Raw genomic sequence first — 15293 nt, forward strand, 5'->3', positions numbered from 1 at the left:
CTTACGTGCCACCGGCACTGGTAACTCAGCTGCAATTTCCATTGATCGATTTCGATTCTGATCCTCACTTGCCTCAACAGGTCTTCACAAGTAGAATTTTTGTGTCCCAAGAAGGGAAGGTATGCATAAGTGGGCTGGCTAGATCCCATGTAGAAGGCCACGGGTTATGGTCTCACTTGTCCTCATCATATTCCAAATTCCTTCACTTTTCAATGATCAGCAGATGAGCGACTATCTTTTGATATGGACACACTACAGGCTACACTTCCAGTTTTTTTAGATTAAGTTTTCAGAAATAACCCAATAAGTTTACCATTAATTCCATGGAATATTCACGGTTCCCGCTAGAATATATAATTTCAGTCACTGGTGAGTAAAGAGAGAAAATGTTTCACATAGGTGCAGGAGTGGCTGTGTGGTAAGTAGCTTGCTTACCAACCACATGGTTCTGGGTTCAGTCCCACAGCGTGGCACCTTGGGCAAGTGTCTTCTACTATAACCTCGGGCCGACCAAAGCCTTGTGAGTGGATTTGGTAGATGGAAACTGAAAAGAAGCCCGTCGTATATATGTATATGTATATATATGTGTGTGTGTGTGTGTGCTTGTGCGTCTGTGTTTGTCCCCCCAACATCGATTGACAACCGATGCTGGTGTGTTTACGTCCCCGTAACTTAGCGGTTCGGCAAGAGAAACTGATAGAATAAGTACTAGCCTTCCGAAGAATACATCCTGGGGTCGATTTGCTCAACTGAAGGCGGTGCTCCAGCATGGCCGCAGTCACATGACTGAAACGAGTAAAAGAGTATGCAAAATACCAAGATGACTGTGATGCACTGTGATGTAAACAAAAGTCAATGAGAATTAGAAAATATTTGTCAAGACAACATTTTGTCCACATGTTACTTTTATTTCCTTTATGTACAATAAACACACTCAGTTGTGTGTTTGAAGGGAAGATATATAAATATACATTACATATTCCTTAGATATATTCACATGTAGAAGTATCACATTCTACGGGTGCAGTTATAAATATCTCACATATATACATACTTTTATGTAAATATATATGCAATTTAGGTATCAACACATTCTTAACTATATATGTACATTTATATAAACATATATATCAATACATATGTATATATGTATTATATATATATAAAATATTTAATAAAAAATATTCCAGTATTTCTTGTAAAAAGAAAAAAATGGATTGTGATGCAGTGATCCAATTTTAAAAACTAGTTTCTCAATCTTTGAAAAAAAAATCTGTCAGAGAAAGACAATGCCAGTTTGTTCAAAAGTGATTTTTCTATCAACAATTATAAAATTCTTAACCAAAACAAGTAGATGTTGGTTTAGTGGTAGGGGAGATAAGATTTTTTTTTTTATATTACTAATTTTTTTGTTTTTTTTTTCTGGGATTTTTGTTTTTTATTTTTTTATTTTATCTTTTTTTTTTGTTGTTGTTTGCTTGATTATTTTATTAATTCAACCAAACATTCAGTTATCAAACTAAAGAAACCGAGATCGAAATAACAAACACATAGTTTGAGAATCAGAGACTCCGATGTTACTGGTGTAAAGATATTTGTCTCTCCTCTCTCTCTTCCCACACACCAACTGGCAATGATAAAAAACTGCATCAACATTTTTTTTTTTTTATATCTCTTGGGAAGGAAAATGGAAAAAGCAGCTTTTCCATTCTATATATGTACAAAATATACAACTTTGCTTGTCTTCCATTAGGTAGGAAATTATAATAAAATGTATGTATGTGTGGCTGTGTGTATGTATATCTGTATTACAATGCATATGTATATACACATACACGTTTAGATAGACTGTCATGAAATAAAGGAGAATAAAAACACAATAGAACCTGCAGTTTTAGAATATTGCCAAGAACAGATGACTATATTTTGTCCCTCTTAAAAACAGATAAGAATCGTTAATATAGTAACCAAGATTCCAAACCACCAAAATTACATCTCTCATTTTAACTTAATATTGTTTTAGGATCCTTCAAGAGAGAATGCAAACGGATTGTCTACATGAAAAGAAGAAAATGGAAGGGATAGAAAGTTAAAACTGAATGAGGTAATTCACTGAGCAGTTTTGGCCAATTCTACAATAGTCGGAGGATTATTGGTGTCGCAACTAGTATAAATATATACTGCAGTCTTTCAGCTGCTTTTATAATACTATTACACATCTATTTAAAGATATGTGTCTAAGTTGTGCAATATGGCTACTTAATACCAGAAATTAGAATTAGATTTTTATTCAACTAAAATTACTCTACAGCTATTAAACTTAACACAGCGTGTTTTGTTTTCTCTGTTTTTTGGGGTTTTTTCAAAAATTATAATCAACAATATGCAGAAACTTCTCAGGTTTTATGGATTTGTTTATAGGTGAGTGTCATGGTAAAAGATATAGATATTTCAAATCCATAGATTGATCTAGAAATGTTGGCACTGGTAAAAAAAAAAAAATTTTTTTTTAAAGTCATTGAGAAGCTTCTCCAAAGAAGTGATCTTTAAATGCAGAGAACTAATTATAGCTAAAATTTATTAATTAACAAAACAACCAGTTAACAATCTATGAATCAGTTCAGATACATGGACTATAAAAAATATTGAGTCTTTTATCAAATTTTCCATTTGAAATATTGAAAATTATTAAACAACTATTTTTTTCTTTTTTAGATCTAACCAGAAAATTTAACGTTTTCTGTAAAAGGTAACAAAGTTATTTTTTAAACCAATTGGTTTGATAACAATTGCTAACTCTCAAAGTGTAGCCTGTCTAATTAGTCTTCATGTAATGTCTTAATAAAAAGTAATAGCATGTAATAAAAATATACACCCTTTTAATGATATACAATTAATGCATATATGTAATTTATTATGCATCGGTTTGTGTTGTTCTTTAAATACATGAATGAACGTGAATGTATATTAAGAAAATAAAAATTAATATACAAATAAATAAAGGATTGTCACTAAAAATTCACAAGCTAAAAAGTAACTTCTATAAAATATCAGCATTTTTATAATGAAAGTTAGCAGAAACTTAGTATCATCTAATGGCCCTTTTTTTCATTTACAGGACAGATTTAATTTAAAATATACATAAGCAGGTAAAAAAAACAAACAAAGTAACCAATCTGAGAAGGCTATTATAAGTATGGAAAGAAAAACAAAATTATATCTCCTTGTTCTATTGTTTACATTTTTACCCTAGTTTTCAAATGGGAATTGAAATTACATAAAAAAAAAAAAAATATTTTTATTTTCTCCATTTTTTTTTAGTTAATCTTAAAAATTGAAACTATAGATGTCACTGGTGTTGCTTTAATTATTAGCGTAATTATTATTATTATTATTATTTTGTTTTCTATTAAAATATTGAGATATTAATAACTAGCACAATCACAGAATGCTACACTGTTAGTAGCTTTCTTACACTGAAACAATTCACCAAAGGATCTTTCACTAAACTGCTTAGTCTATACTTGCTCTTCCTTTTATATGCAGGGTGCCTCAAAACTGATTTCTATTGACTTAGCGGCCAATGGCCAGGTTTTGCAAAAGGAGAAGTACAGTGAAGTGACTCAGTAGCAGTATATTACTCATTACCATTCTCAAGAAGAATGAAATCCAAATAAGATTTTCTAGGATTAAAGTAAATACTCTCAGGCATTTTTGGTTAGCACACTTACCATTTCCAGCTAAACACACTGCCCTATACTGTGCCTTGTCATTAGGCAACCATATTTTGAGGTACCCTCATATACTAAAAGACATACACTCACTCATACACAAAAAGCAGTGAACTGTACAGTGCAGAACTTTTGCACTTCAGTTATAGAAGTGACATTTTTTTTTTTTCAAAAAAATTTTTTTTCTTTTTTGTAAAAGATCTGAAAGTCGTTGAATGAACGGCATTTTGCCTCGAAATTCTAAATTTCTTCTGTTTCCATATTTTTTTTTTCCTTTCATTAATTGTAATTTTCAGAACATATCACATGTGAATTCATCAAAAAAATCATATTGCTGCTACTGGTCTCTAATGATCGTTTCTAAATCTCTAGTGTTCAACTAGAGTTTTTGTATAAAATCCAACCAATTAGCAAAGTTAGATGACTGTCCCTCCAGTGGTGGTCATGTACGGCATCCATCACAATGTTAGCCAGTAGATTGGTTAAATTGCTGTGCTACTAGCTGGTGAAACAAGTCAGTAGAGAGTGGGTTCAATGGCGTATAAAAAACAATATTTTGCCCAGCAAAATATATCAGAAACAAACCTAAAAAAGAAAAAAAAAATATTCATTAGATTTATAATTAAGTAAAACAACAAAAATGACATCAAATAAAGTCTTAAATACTTATGGTATGCCAATCTGTAGCACCAGTTCTATGTAACTACAGTATTTGTTGATTATATAAACAGATGATTGCCTGCTTATTTCTCTACGATTGGCCAAATGATGCAGACATCCCTGATGAGAACTCAATAAGGTTGGAAAGTGATTTTTTCTACTCTACAGAGAAATAGTTAAATTTGCCCTGTTTATATCTATCTACTGAAGTAGATAGATATAAACAGGGCATTCTACTATAGCTTGGGCTGATCAAAGCCTTGTGAGTAGATTTGGCAGATGGAAACTGAAAGAAGACCATCATATATTTGTGTGTGTGCATATATATATATATATCTTTTTTTTTTTTTACTTGTTTCAGTCATTTTAACTGCGGCCATGCTGGTGCACCGCCTTTAATCGAGCAACTCGACCCAAGGACTTATTCTTTGTAAGCCCAGTACTTATTCTATTGGTCTCTTTTGCCGAACCGCTAGGTGACGGGGACATAAACACACCAGCATCGGTTGTCAAGCAATGCTAGAGGGACAAACACAGACACACAAACATACACGCACATACATATATATATACATATATACGACGGGCTTCTTTCAGTTTCCGTCTACCAAATCCACTCACAAGGCTTTGGTCGGCCCGAGGCTATAGTAGAAGACACTTGCCCAAGGTGCCACACAGTGGGACTGAACCCGGAACCATGTGGTTGGTTAGCAAGCTACTTACCACACAGCCACTCCTGCGCCTATACATTTATATTTATGTGTGTGTGTTTACCCCACCTCCCCGTTTAATAAACAGCATTGGGGCATTTGCATCCCCATAACTCACCAGTTCAGCAAAAGCAACTGACAGAATAAGTACAGGTTTAAAAAATAAGTACAGGGGTCGATTCAACCAACTAAAAATTCCAGGTGGTGCCTTAGCATGGCCTCAGTCTAATGACTGAAACCAGTAAAAGATTAAAGGTATATCATCATCATCATTTAACATCCATTTCTATTGCTGGCATGGGTTGGATGGTTTGACTGAAAACTGGTAAGCTGAGAAGCTACACCAGGTTCCTATCTGATTTGGCATGGCTTCTATGGCTGGATGCCCTTCTAAATGCCAACCACTCCAAGAGTGCAATAGGTGTTTTTTTACATGCCAGTTACATAACACTGGTATAGATCTCACTTGATTTGACAAGTCAAGATATATATATATATATATATATATATATATATATATATATATATACATACATATACCGGAGTAAACACACAAATGTGAAACAAGGTGGAAAAAAGAGTACTCAAATACCAGGGGTAGAGTAATATGGTTTATTTAAAAGCAGCAGAAATTCAACAAAACCTGTTACTCGGAGTTTCACGTTCCCGTTCGTCGGACAGTTTTGTTAAAAAAAAAAACAAAAAAAAACTGTCCAACGAACGGGAACGTGAAACTCCGAGTAACAGGTTTTGTTGAATTTCTGCTACTTTTAAATAAAGTACATACATATATATATATATATATATATAGAATGGTGAGTCTCAAAGCTAATATAACTATAAATAGCAGCATGTCCATATTGGTTTCAAAACCACTTTTGGATAGAAACATTTGAAGGCTGCCTGTGGAGCTCAAACCCACATCTCCTGTAAGAATAACAGGCATTTTTACCATTGAGCCAAAGTAATTATTCAAATTTCTCTATTTTAGAAACATTATTCGTACCAGTGTGGGTAGCCTTAGACTTTTTCTGTACAAATATTTACAAACTATTACTTATAGCTTTACCTGCTTCAGGATTCACCATTCCAAACAGAGAGAGAAAAAAAAAAACATTAAAGCTATTTATAAATATTCATAAACTAAAAGTGTAAATTTTAAAATTACTAACCACTAAAAACAAAACATTCAGTTTTAGGTATATAGTTATTAAAATAATTAAAATAAATTAAACCCTTTAGGCAACAATACGTGATGGAATCTGCAGGTACAAACCATTTCATCTGAACCTTTTTGATAGCAACCTGCCCGAGATCACCCCCAGTTCTTTAATATAAACCTCTAGCTTTAACCCTTTAGTGTTTAAACCAGCTGTATCCGGCCCAAATATTCTACACATTTTATGCTCAAACTGGCCAGAGCCAGCATCTCACACCTACCCAGCAATGTCATTCTAAAAATAAGCAATTACATCTTTCCTATCTTGAAGCTACAAAATAATATCAGATAAATTTTTTTAAATGTAAATAAATAAGGATTGCTTTTGACAAATTAATCTGAATGCTAAAGGGTTAATTAAGAATCTTAATTAAACCATCCATCAAAATTTCATGCTGATTTATGTTTTAAATGCTAACTTAATAATAACAAAGTTATTTTACTAAATTCTTCATTATTTTCAAAAGGCTATGAATTTCCACAGAAATAGAGTAACAAAACAGTTAAGTTATATAGATGGCAACTTGTCAATGCTGAGAATTTTTCCTAATAGTATTTGCTAGTTTTTGCCTGAGCACCAGGCTGGTTAACCCTGATCAAGTAAACATAGTTTACTCTGGGTTATACTTTCCAAGATGAATGGTTAAAAATTGAATTCAGGTTACTCTGTCGAATGCAATGCTCTATTCACATAGCTTTGAATAAATCATGCATTGCATTGTAGCTTCAAAGAGTATTTTTTTTTTTCAGCATGACATTGTAGGGTAGGTGTGAGAAGCAGGACCAGGCCAGTTTGAACAAAATAAGTAGCATATTTGGCCCAGATATGGCCAGTTTAAATGCTAAATAGTTAAGATAACTTGCAAATCAGGATTTGGTAAAGTTTGAATTATGACAATTGAAAGAAGAAAATATATAAAAATCTCAAATTAATTACACAATTTTTCAATTATACATAATAGGAGTTTTAATAAAAACAAAATTAAAAAAAGAGAGGCAATTATATGAAATATAAAGTAAAATTGAAAATATCAGAGAAGGCTGGAAACTGAAATAAGACATATAAGAGGTACTGACCCCAAATGATATCAAAAATAAATGATATCCGTTTCTGTGGGTTCGGACTTTGGTTGAACTGGTGCTGGATGATTTGTTGGTCGGTCTTTGTGCGCAGATCTGGAAGGCTCCGCGAGTTTCATCACCTGACTGAGACTGCTGGGGTCTTTCCCTGTGCTAAAAGAGGAACTTGACACCGAACGGCCGAGTCCCGTGCGGTGCTGTGACTGTGAGGCACCTTTAGAGTTTGGTAATGATGAAGACGAGTTATCGGCAAGCTTTAAAGGAAGGAACTGTTGCAATTTCTCTCCACTTCGTTGCTCATTCGTCGCACTAAATAAGTGGGGAGCACATGTCTTATTGCCAGGAGCATTAACCAGATTACCACCAACAGAGGTTTTAGGCACTGGTTTGGATGAGTCTTTTAAGTCTTTATAATCCTCAGAAGACTGAGACACAAGCTCTGCTGAAGCAGAGCGTTTGTGTTGGATTGAACTACGGTAATTGTCACCATCAGACCCTGATTGTTCAGGATTTTCGGTCCTGTCCAATTGTCTTCTTCCTTCGCTATCACTTCGACGTTCCATGAACAAATCAATCTGCTTTTGTAGAGCAATTTGTCCTCGGCGCAATTCCTCTTGCTGTAACTTCAGATCATCCTAGAGTAAAACAGAAACATAAAAAAAAGTGAATAAGATTCTTTAAAAAGATTTGGTCAGATTTTAAAATTGAAGATATGTATTTGTAGCAGACTTTCTAATATTCAACTAAAGTTCAACAAGTAATTTAGTAGAATCATTTAACAAACTCAACTAACATTCCAGAAAATCAAAACAGTTCAGTATGGTGATGATAATATGGAAAAGTGGATGTTAAATAATGATGATGACGCCGTCCATTGATGGTAAACATTAAGCAGCAATTCTCAAAGTGTTTCATCAAATATGACTCCCAAAATAACCAAGTCTAACCCAAGATATTTCCAGATTCGTTTATTCTGCTTCCATTGTGATGACCTTTCACTACCAACCTTTGGTATATTTCACGTAGCAAATTTATTAGTCATTCATGCCGCCAGAGCAACCATCTCTCCTTCAAAGACCAATATTTTCTCTTGACTTTCAGTCAGCCTGTGTTCTAGCTTAATATTGAATACAGAAATCATAGAACAATCCTTGCACAGAGAAAAAACTTTCCATTCCCAAACAAAAACCCACAACAGCCAATAGAGTTAGCCCTAAACTAAACCTACTTCATTCTCTTCAAACACAAACCATGTTATATACCTATATACAAAACTAATTATATCACCTAGGTAATTGAACTTCACCACCATTTTCATACCATTTTAGCAGTCTATGGCTTCCAGTTTGGGGGGGAGGTCTCTCAATACACATCATCATCATCGTTTAACGTCCGTTCTCCATGCTAGCATGGGTTGGACGGTTCGACCGGGGTCTGGGAAGCCAGGAGGCTGCACCAGGCTCCAGTCTGATCTGGCAGTGTTTCTACAACTGGATGCCCTTCCTAATGCCAACCACTCCGTGACTGTAGTGGGAGCTTTTTAGGTGCCAGGGGAGGCTGGCAACGGCCACAATCGGTTGGTGGCTTTTACGTGCTTTTTATTCATTTAATAACATGTCTCTTACCTTTTCTTTTTGAAGTTGCACAGAATCTCTCTCCTGATTTTCCCTATTTCGTTTCTTCTCCAGTTCAAATTCTTCACGTTCTCGCATCAACTCTTCCTACAAGTAGATATCAGTTTTGTTTCAGAAGTAAAAAAAAAATTTCAATAAGAGAATAAAATAATAACAACAACATTAATAATAATGGTTTTAAATTTTGACCCAAGGTCAACAATTTTACAGGAGGGTTATACCTTAACCACCCCAACATTGTTCTTTAATTTCTAAACCCAATCTATCTTTCCTAAAACGTTAGCCACCTGGAATTCCGTACTTAGGAACAGTGGTTTGAATGCTGGATATTTTCGCACAGCTGATTGGACATTCCGTCTGTTTTGGCAACAGAGCTTTTTGACGTTGGAGGCAAACAAACACAAGGATGCTAAAGAATAAAGATATAGAGAGAGAGGAGTGAGAGTGGTGCGGAGAAACATTGCAATTTGTAAAAATAATCCTGATTGACAAACAATTCTCCTCTTCTCTTTACCTCATACATGTAAAGGAAAATGTGCTTACATACATAAAGAAAGAGAAAGAGAAAAGGTGGAAGAAAAACATTGAAACATCCGAAACCAAAATAAATCCTTGTTGAATCAGCGACACCAAAGAGGTGGTGTCAAAACAGCCACATCACAGAACTAAATACTGCAGTTTATTTTGACTGCAATTTGCACTGATTTTGACATTGACATTGACTGAAGCAATTTTTCTGTAGTAACTCATAGTACCTGCAGTGAAATCTATCCCATCCTTCCATCCTCAGGTACCGCTTCCATCGGTTCCTATCAGAACCAACCATCATCGCACTTTCCTGCTGGATTCCCAAGCATGACAACAGACTTATGGATATCATCCAACCATTTCATTCTACCCTTGTCTCCAGCCAGTTGAGTTGAAGAATCTGTCTTATGATTCTTTCCTACAACATTCAAAGTATTCTGGTAGGCCATCTGCCAACTTTGTAACAAGAAACCCTTTTCCACACCTTCTCTTAAGAAATTAGGGTTCTTCTTTCCACAGAGAAGAACATTCTTGGGAGGTGGAGAGAATACTTTGCTGATCTCCTAAATCCAGTCACATCAAGATTTCAGTCCAATGACTGAAACATGTAAAATTATAATTAACACATAAAAATATAATTACCTTAAGGTTGCGCAAGCCCTCTAACTGGGAATGTTTGTTTATTTCTAATTTCTCAGCATTCATCTTACAAATTGTTTCTTTGGCTTCAGCCAACTGTATTCTCAAACTGAAAAACAAATCAGACTGCCATTAGAAGGGCATAACTTACAAAACATCATTTAATATTGTTAGAAGTATTACTATTAGTAGAAGGCAGCAACCTGGCAGAACTGTTAGCATGCCAGGCGAAATGCTTAGCTGCATTTCATCTGCCTTTAGGTTCTGAGTTCAAATTCCACCAAGGTCGACTGTGCCTTTCATCCCTTCAGGGTTGGTAAATTAAGTACCAGCAAAACATTGGGGTCAATGTAATTGACTAGTCTCCTCTCCCAAAATTTCAAGCTTTGTGTTTTAGTAGAAAGAATTATTATTATTAATAGTTATATATATATATATATATATATATATAACAGAAGTGTTAAGGTCACTACCCCTGGTAAGGAGGATTAGCCTACAAGAGTCTTGTGCCAGTGCCAGGTAAAAGCACCCAGCACACTCTGTAAAGTGGTTGGTATTAGGAAGGGCATCCAACCATAGAAACCACACGAAATTAGATTAGAGCTTGGTGCAGCTCCCTGGCTCACAAACTCTGGTCAAACTATCCAACCCATTCCAGCATGGTAAACAAAATGTTAAATGATGATGATATCAGTTATTCTTACTGAATGCAATTCATCAAATGCAAGTTGTATAGTTTTACAGGTGAAAACTGGTGACAGAAAAGGAATCTGCCACAAACCTGTCACACACAAATAGAGCTTCACACATGCACACGCACATATATTTTAAGTGCAGGTATGGCTAAGCAATTAAGAAGCTCACTCCCCAACCACATGGTTTTGGGGTCACCCACAACATAGTACTTTGTGCAAGTGTCTTCCACTATAGCCTCAGGACAACCAAAGTCTTGTGAGTGAACCTTGGTAGGCAAAACCAAAAGTCCATCATGTGCATTTGTAGGTTTGAAAGTGATTGTGCCCCACCTAGACAGGTAGGGGAAACATTTTAACAAGATACACCTAAATGCTTGCAAATTGGTAGTTGAAGCATTTAGTATTAAACCCAAATTTAAGGAACTGCCTGATTTAATTGAAGTGTAAATGTACCATGTTATTTAGTCAGTTCTAAATTGCAAGAAAAAATTTAAAATATGCTAAATAGAAAAATTAAAATTAAATTAAAGGAATTTGATACATACTCTTCAATTGTAGTATTCTGTTGACTTGATAATTGCTGTAAAAGAAATAACATGAAGAATATGAATGTTTCATTCTTAATTAAACATAATTTCATTAATATGGAAATAATATTTGTTGGTAATAGCAGACAAATAAACCTTTGTTTGTGAATTACAGTTCAATATTTTAAATATTCTTAACAATGCTTAAAAATGAAATAATTTTTATTTAAATCAGAAATCATATAAATTCTTAAAGCAGAAACATTCAGAATGCAGGAAGTAAATTCTTCACAATCAAGTCAATTAACTGAAGACATACACATGATGTAGTTATAGCTACATTGGAATAACCAAACAGACCTGATATAGTAGTAGAAGCATAACCACTCAACACACGTGCATATACTGTGTTTAACACAAAACCAAACTACAAAACCAGATTGATTTCATTTGATAAATCAGATGCCAAAAACAACAAAATGAAAGAAGAGGAGGCCAGAATAAAATAAAGCTGATAATATGATGTTCTGCCATAAATAGAAATAAATACAAAATATCAGAGTACAATAAATAATCACAGATTTAGTTCTGAAGACAGATTTATAAACTATACTTTTATAAACAGAGCGGATTTAGACATGTTCAAAGAGATTTTGAATAGCAACTTATCAATCAAGAAATCTTCTTTACTTTTATTTCAGAATTATAATACTTAAGTAGCATACTTGATATCCTGAATTAGCTTTGCTTGCTATCGACAACAGTGTTTCAATCTATATAGTATATTCTATCAACATATTCCGTTTCTTTGTGGTATCAATCCAAGAACTAAGTGTATTAGAAATCATGATTGGATCATTTATGTCCATAGGTACAAGAATGGATGCATGGTAAAAAGTTTGCTTCCCAACTACATGGTTTTGGATTCAGTCCCACTGCATGGCACCTAAGGCAAGTGCCTTCTTTCTACTATAGCCTTAGGCCAACCAAAACCTTATAGGTAGATTGACACTGAAAAAAGCTTCTCATATATGTAAGATATATATATATATATATATATATATATATATATGAATGTGTAAAATATTTTTTTCAGAATTAACAATCATTTTCCTAATTCCTAATTTACATACACTTTTATCCAGTGTACTCAGCCTTACTGTTGTCTCGGTGGCCACCAAAATGATAGAAAAAAAGAACAAAGCCTTTTTTTCTCCCCAAACTTTACTCTTGTGAGTAATTTATAATCAAAAGCTGGAAGATGAGGGAGGTCAAACCATCCTTTTAAACTAACAAAAATGTTCACAATCAAAGACAGACAGGGTTCAAGTAATTCCTCAAGATGTAAATAATGTGGCTTTTTAGATCATTTTTTAAACTTCTTAGTCATATAAGTATACTAACTGCTTAGCAAATTTCACTTTTGCATTGGAAAATCAAGTTGAATTGTGTAGTTTCTCAGCATGATTTAAACATTTGACAAGCACTATTTGAACAGACTTATCATCACTACTGGTACTTAAACAGTCCAACAACACAGCATTTGAAAAAAAATTGATGTATTTTCAAACATATGCAAAATCATTTAGAACAAATTTAACTTCATGACATTTGCATGTTAAAAACATAATCTGAATTACTGCTTGACACAACATATATCATATACAAGTAAAGAGAATGTCATCTTGAGAAGAAAAAAAAGGTGGGGAAATGAGAAAGAAAGACTGCTTTTTTTTTTTTGAATATTTTAAAATAAACTGAAAATATTTTAAGCCAATCAAAAACATTCCTGAAGCTTTTTCAGATTTTGACCTTCAAATTTCATGTGAAGTTTTTTATGATGACATCAGTGATAATCCATAGGAAAACCATTTCTTTTGAAATTGTAATTTTTCTGAAGCATGTGCATACCCATCGCTGAGAGGGTGCATTGGATGGCACTGCCCCCCTCACTATTCAATGGTGCACCCTCATATTCAGTGAGGCACTTCTTTTGAAACTCCACTTTAGTATTATTACAAATTAACCCTTTCGTTACCAACCCAGCTGAAACCAGCTCTGGCTCTATAGAACAAAGGTCTTGTTTTCATAAGTTTTGAATTAAAATCTTCCACCAAACCTTAGACACAATTTATGTTCCTAACACTAGCTTAATGACAACTAAGTTATTTTACTAAATTCTTTGTTATATTTAAAGTAATTGAAAGAAACATCACCTCACCAACAACAACAACAACACTGAACACCTTTTTGATCTCCATGTGTCCAACACACGTGGACATGCCTACAAAGTCAGAAAACAGCACAGCTCCCATGACTTTCGGAAACATTTTTTCACGCTCAGAGTTGCTGAAGCATGGAACAAACTGCCTGCGTCAGTTGTTGACTGCCATGACACTGCATCCTTTAAGGCCCTCATGCTTTCCGAAATCTGCCGAAACTACACCTGATTGTCCCCCTTCCATACTCATACACATATGTGTATGTCATGACTCATGCACTGTTCTTTTCCTGAGGCTTGTACGTTACCCTATGTACTATACATACACTTTAGATGAGTTGTAGTGCACCTGAGCACTGTACACAATGTTTTATTATTATTATTATTATTAGAAATACAGTAACAAAAAGGTTAATGCCCACCCACAATATTCCGAAGCACCGACAGGAACCAAAGTCTGGCAATGGGCCTGAGTATGTGATTCTTGAAGTGATATAAAGTATACAGAAGATGAAGTTTTCAGAGAAAGCATCAATAAACTATATTCTTTGTAAGACACTTGTCAACTCATCTACTTGAGTGTTGCTTTCTGTTATTCTTTTCATACTCTTTTACTTGTTTCAGTCATTTGACTGTGGCCATGCTGGAGCACCACCTTTAGTCGAACAAATCAACCCCAGGACTTATTCTTTGTAAGCCTAGTACTTATTCTATCGGTCTCTTTTGCCGAACCGCTAAGTTACGGGGGATATAAACACACCAGCTTCGGTTGTCAAGCGATGTTGGGGGGACAAACACAGACACACAAACATATACATATATATATATATATATATACGATGGGCTTCTTTCGGTTTCCATCTACCAAATCCACTCACAAGGCTTTGGTTTTCCTGAGGCTATAGTAGAAGACACTTGCCCAAGGTGTCACGCAGTGGGACTGAACCCGGAACTATGTGGTTCATAAGCAAGCTACTTACCACACAGCCACTATGACAAAAAGTAAACAATCTTAACTATGGAATGAAATTCGAGACATAATAAACTACCGATATTATTGCATGTATGCATGCATGCACACACACACACACAAATCATTATCCTCATTTAACGTCCATCCTCTTTCCCTGGTGGCAAGGGTTGGAAAGCTTAACAAAAACAGGCAAGTCAGAAGACTGTAGCAAGCTTTACAGTTTGCTTTGGTATAGTTCCTACAGCTGCAAACCCTTCCCAACGCCAACTACTTTACAGAATATGCTGCGTGCTTTTTTACACAGCAACAACAACAGAGGTCACCAAGAGTAGTGTGTGTGTGTGTGTGTGTGTGTAGTTGAAATTTATAGAGAAACAAAAGACGAAGACAGATGTATGAACAACAAACAAGTGCATTCGTTAGATGCACAGGAAAAATGAAAAAGTCTTTTATGTTTCGAGCCTTTGCTCTTCAACAGAAAGGAATAAGAAGAAATAAACAGAGAGAGAATGAAAATAACACGTAGAGTTCAGCATGTCTTTGCAATAGATTATGTCTACAATTTCATTCGATAATTACAACTTTACATATATAGAGCAAAGAAGAAGAAGAAAATAATAATAATAATAATAATAATAATAATAATAAAATAATAATAATAATATAATAATAATGA

At 34.4% G+C, this 15293-nt stretch overlaps 1 protein-coding gene and 1 long non-coding RNA gene across 13 annotated transcripts in view; both read right to left on the reverse strand.

The window, feature by feature from the left end:
- Positions 1-1464: 1464 nt before the first annotated feature.
- The window catches only part of LOC115223565 (rho guanine nucleotide exchange factor 28), a 490764-nt gene continuing 476935 nt past the window's right edge, over positions 1465-15293 (reverse strand). For all 12 annotated transcript variants that reach the window (XM_036511308.1, XM_036511277.1, XM_036511280.1 and 9 more), the window contains 5 exons: positions 11442-11476; positions 10205-10310; positions 9026-9121; positions 7398-8035; positions 1465-4316 (listed from right to left, as the gene is read on the reverse strand). In XM_036511308.1, coding sequence (XP_036367201.1) covers positions 7409-8035; positions 9026-9121; positions 10205-10310; positions 11442-11476 — 864 coding nt within the window. In that variant the 3' untranslated portion in view covers positions 1465-4316; positions 7398-7408. The remainder of the gene's footprint in view (positions 4317-7397; positions 8036-9025; positions 9122-10204; positions 10311-11441; positions 11477-15293) is intronic.
- On the reverse strand, positions 13940-14971 carry LOC118767176. The gene is made up of 3 exons (XR_005003081.1): positions 14636-14971; positions 14350-14354; positions 13940-14258 (listed from the first exon to the last, which is right to left on the reverse strand). It is a non-coding gene; the product is annotated as an uncharacterized LOC118767176 (long non-coding RNA).

The sequence above is a fragment of the Octopus sinensis genome, linkage group LG2 (assembly GCF_006345805.1).
Source record: "Octopus sinensis linkage group LG2, ASM634580v1, whole genome shotgun sequence".
Classification (NCBI taxonomy): Eukaryota; Metazoa; Mollusca; class Cephalopoda; order Octopoda; family Octopodidae; genus Octopus; species Octopus sinensis.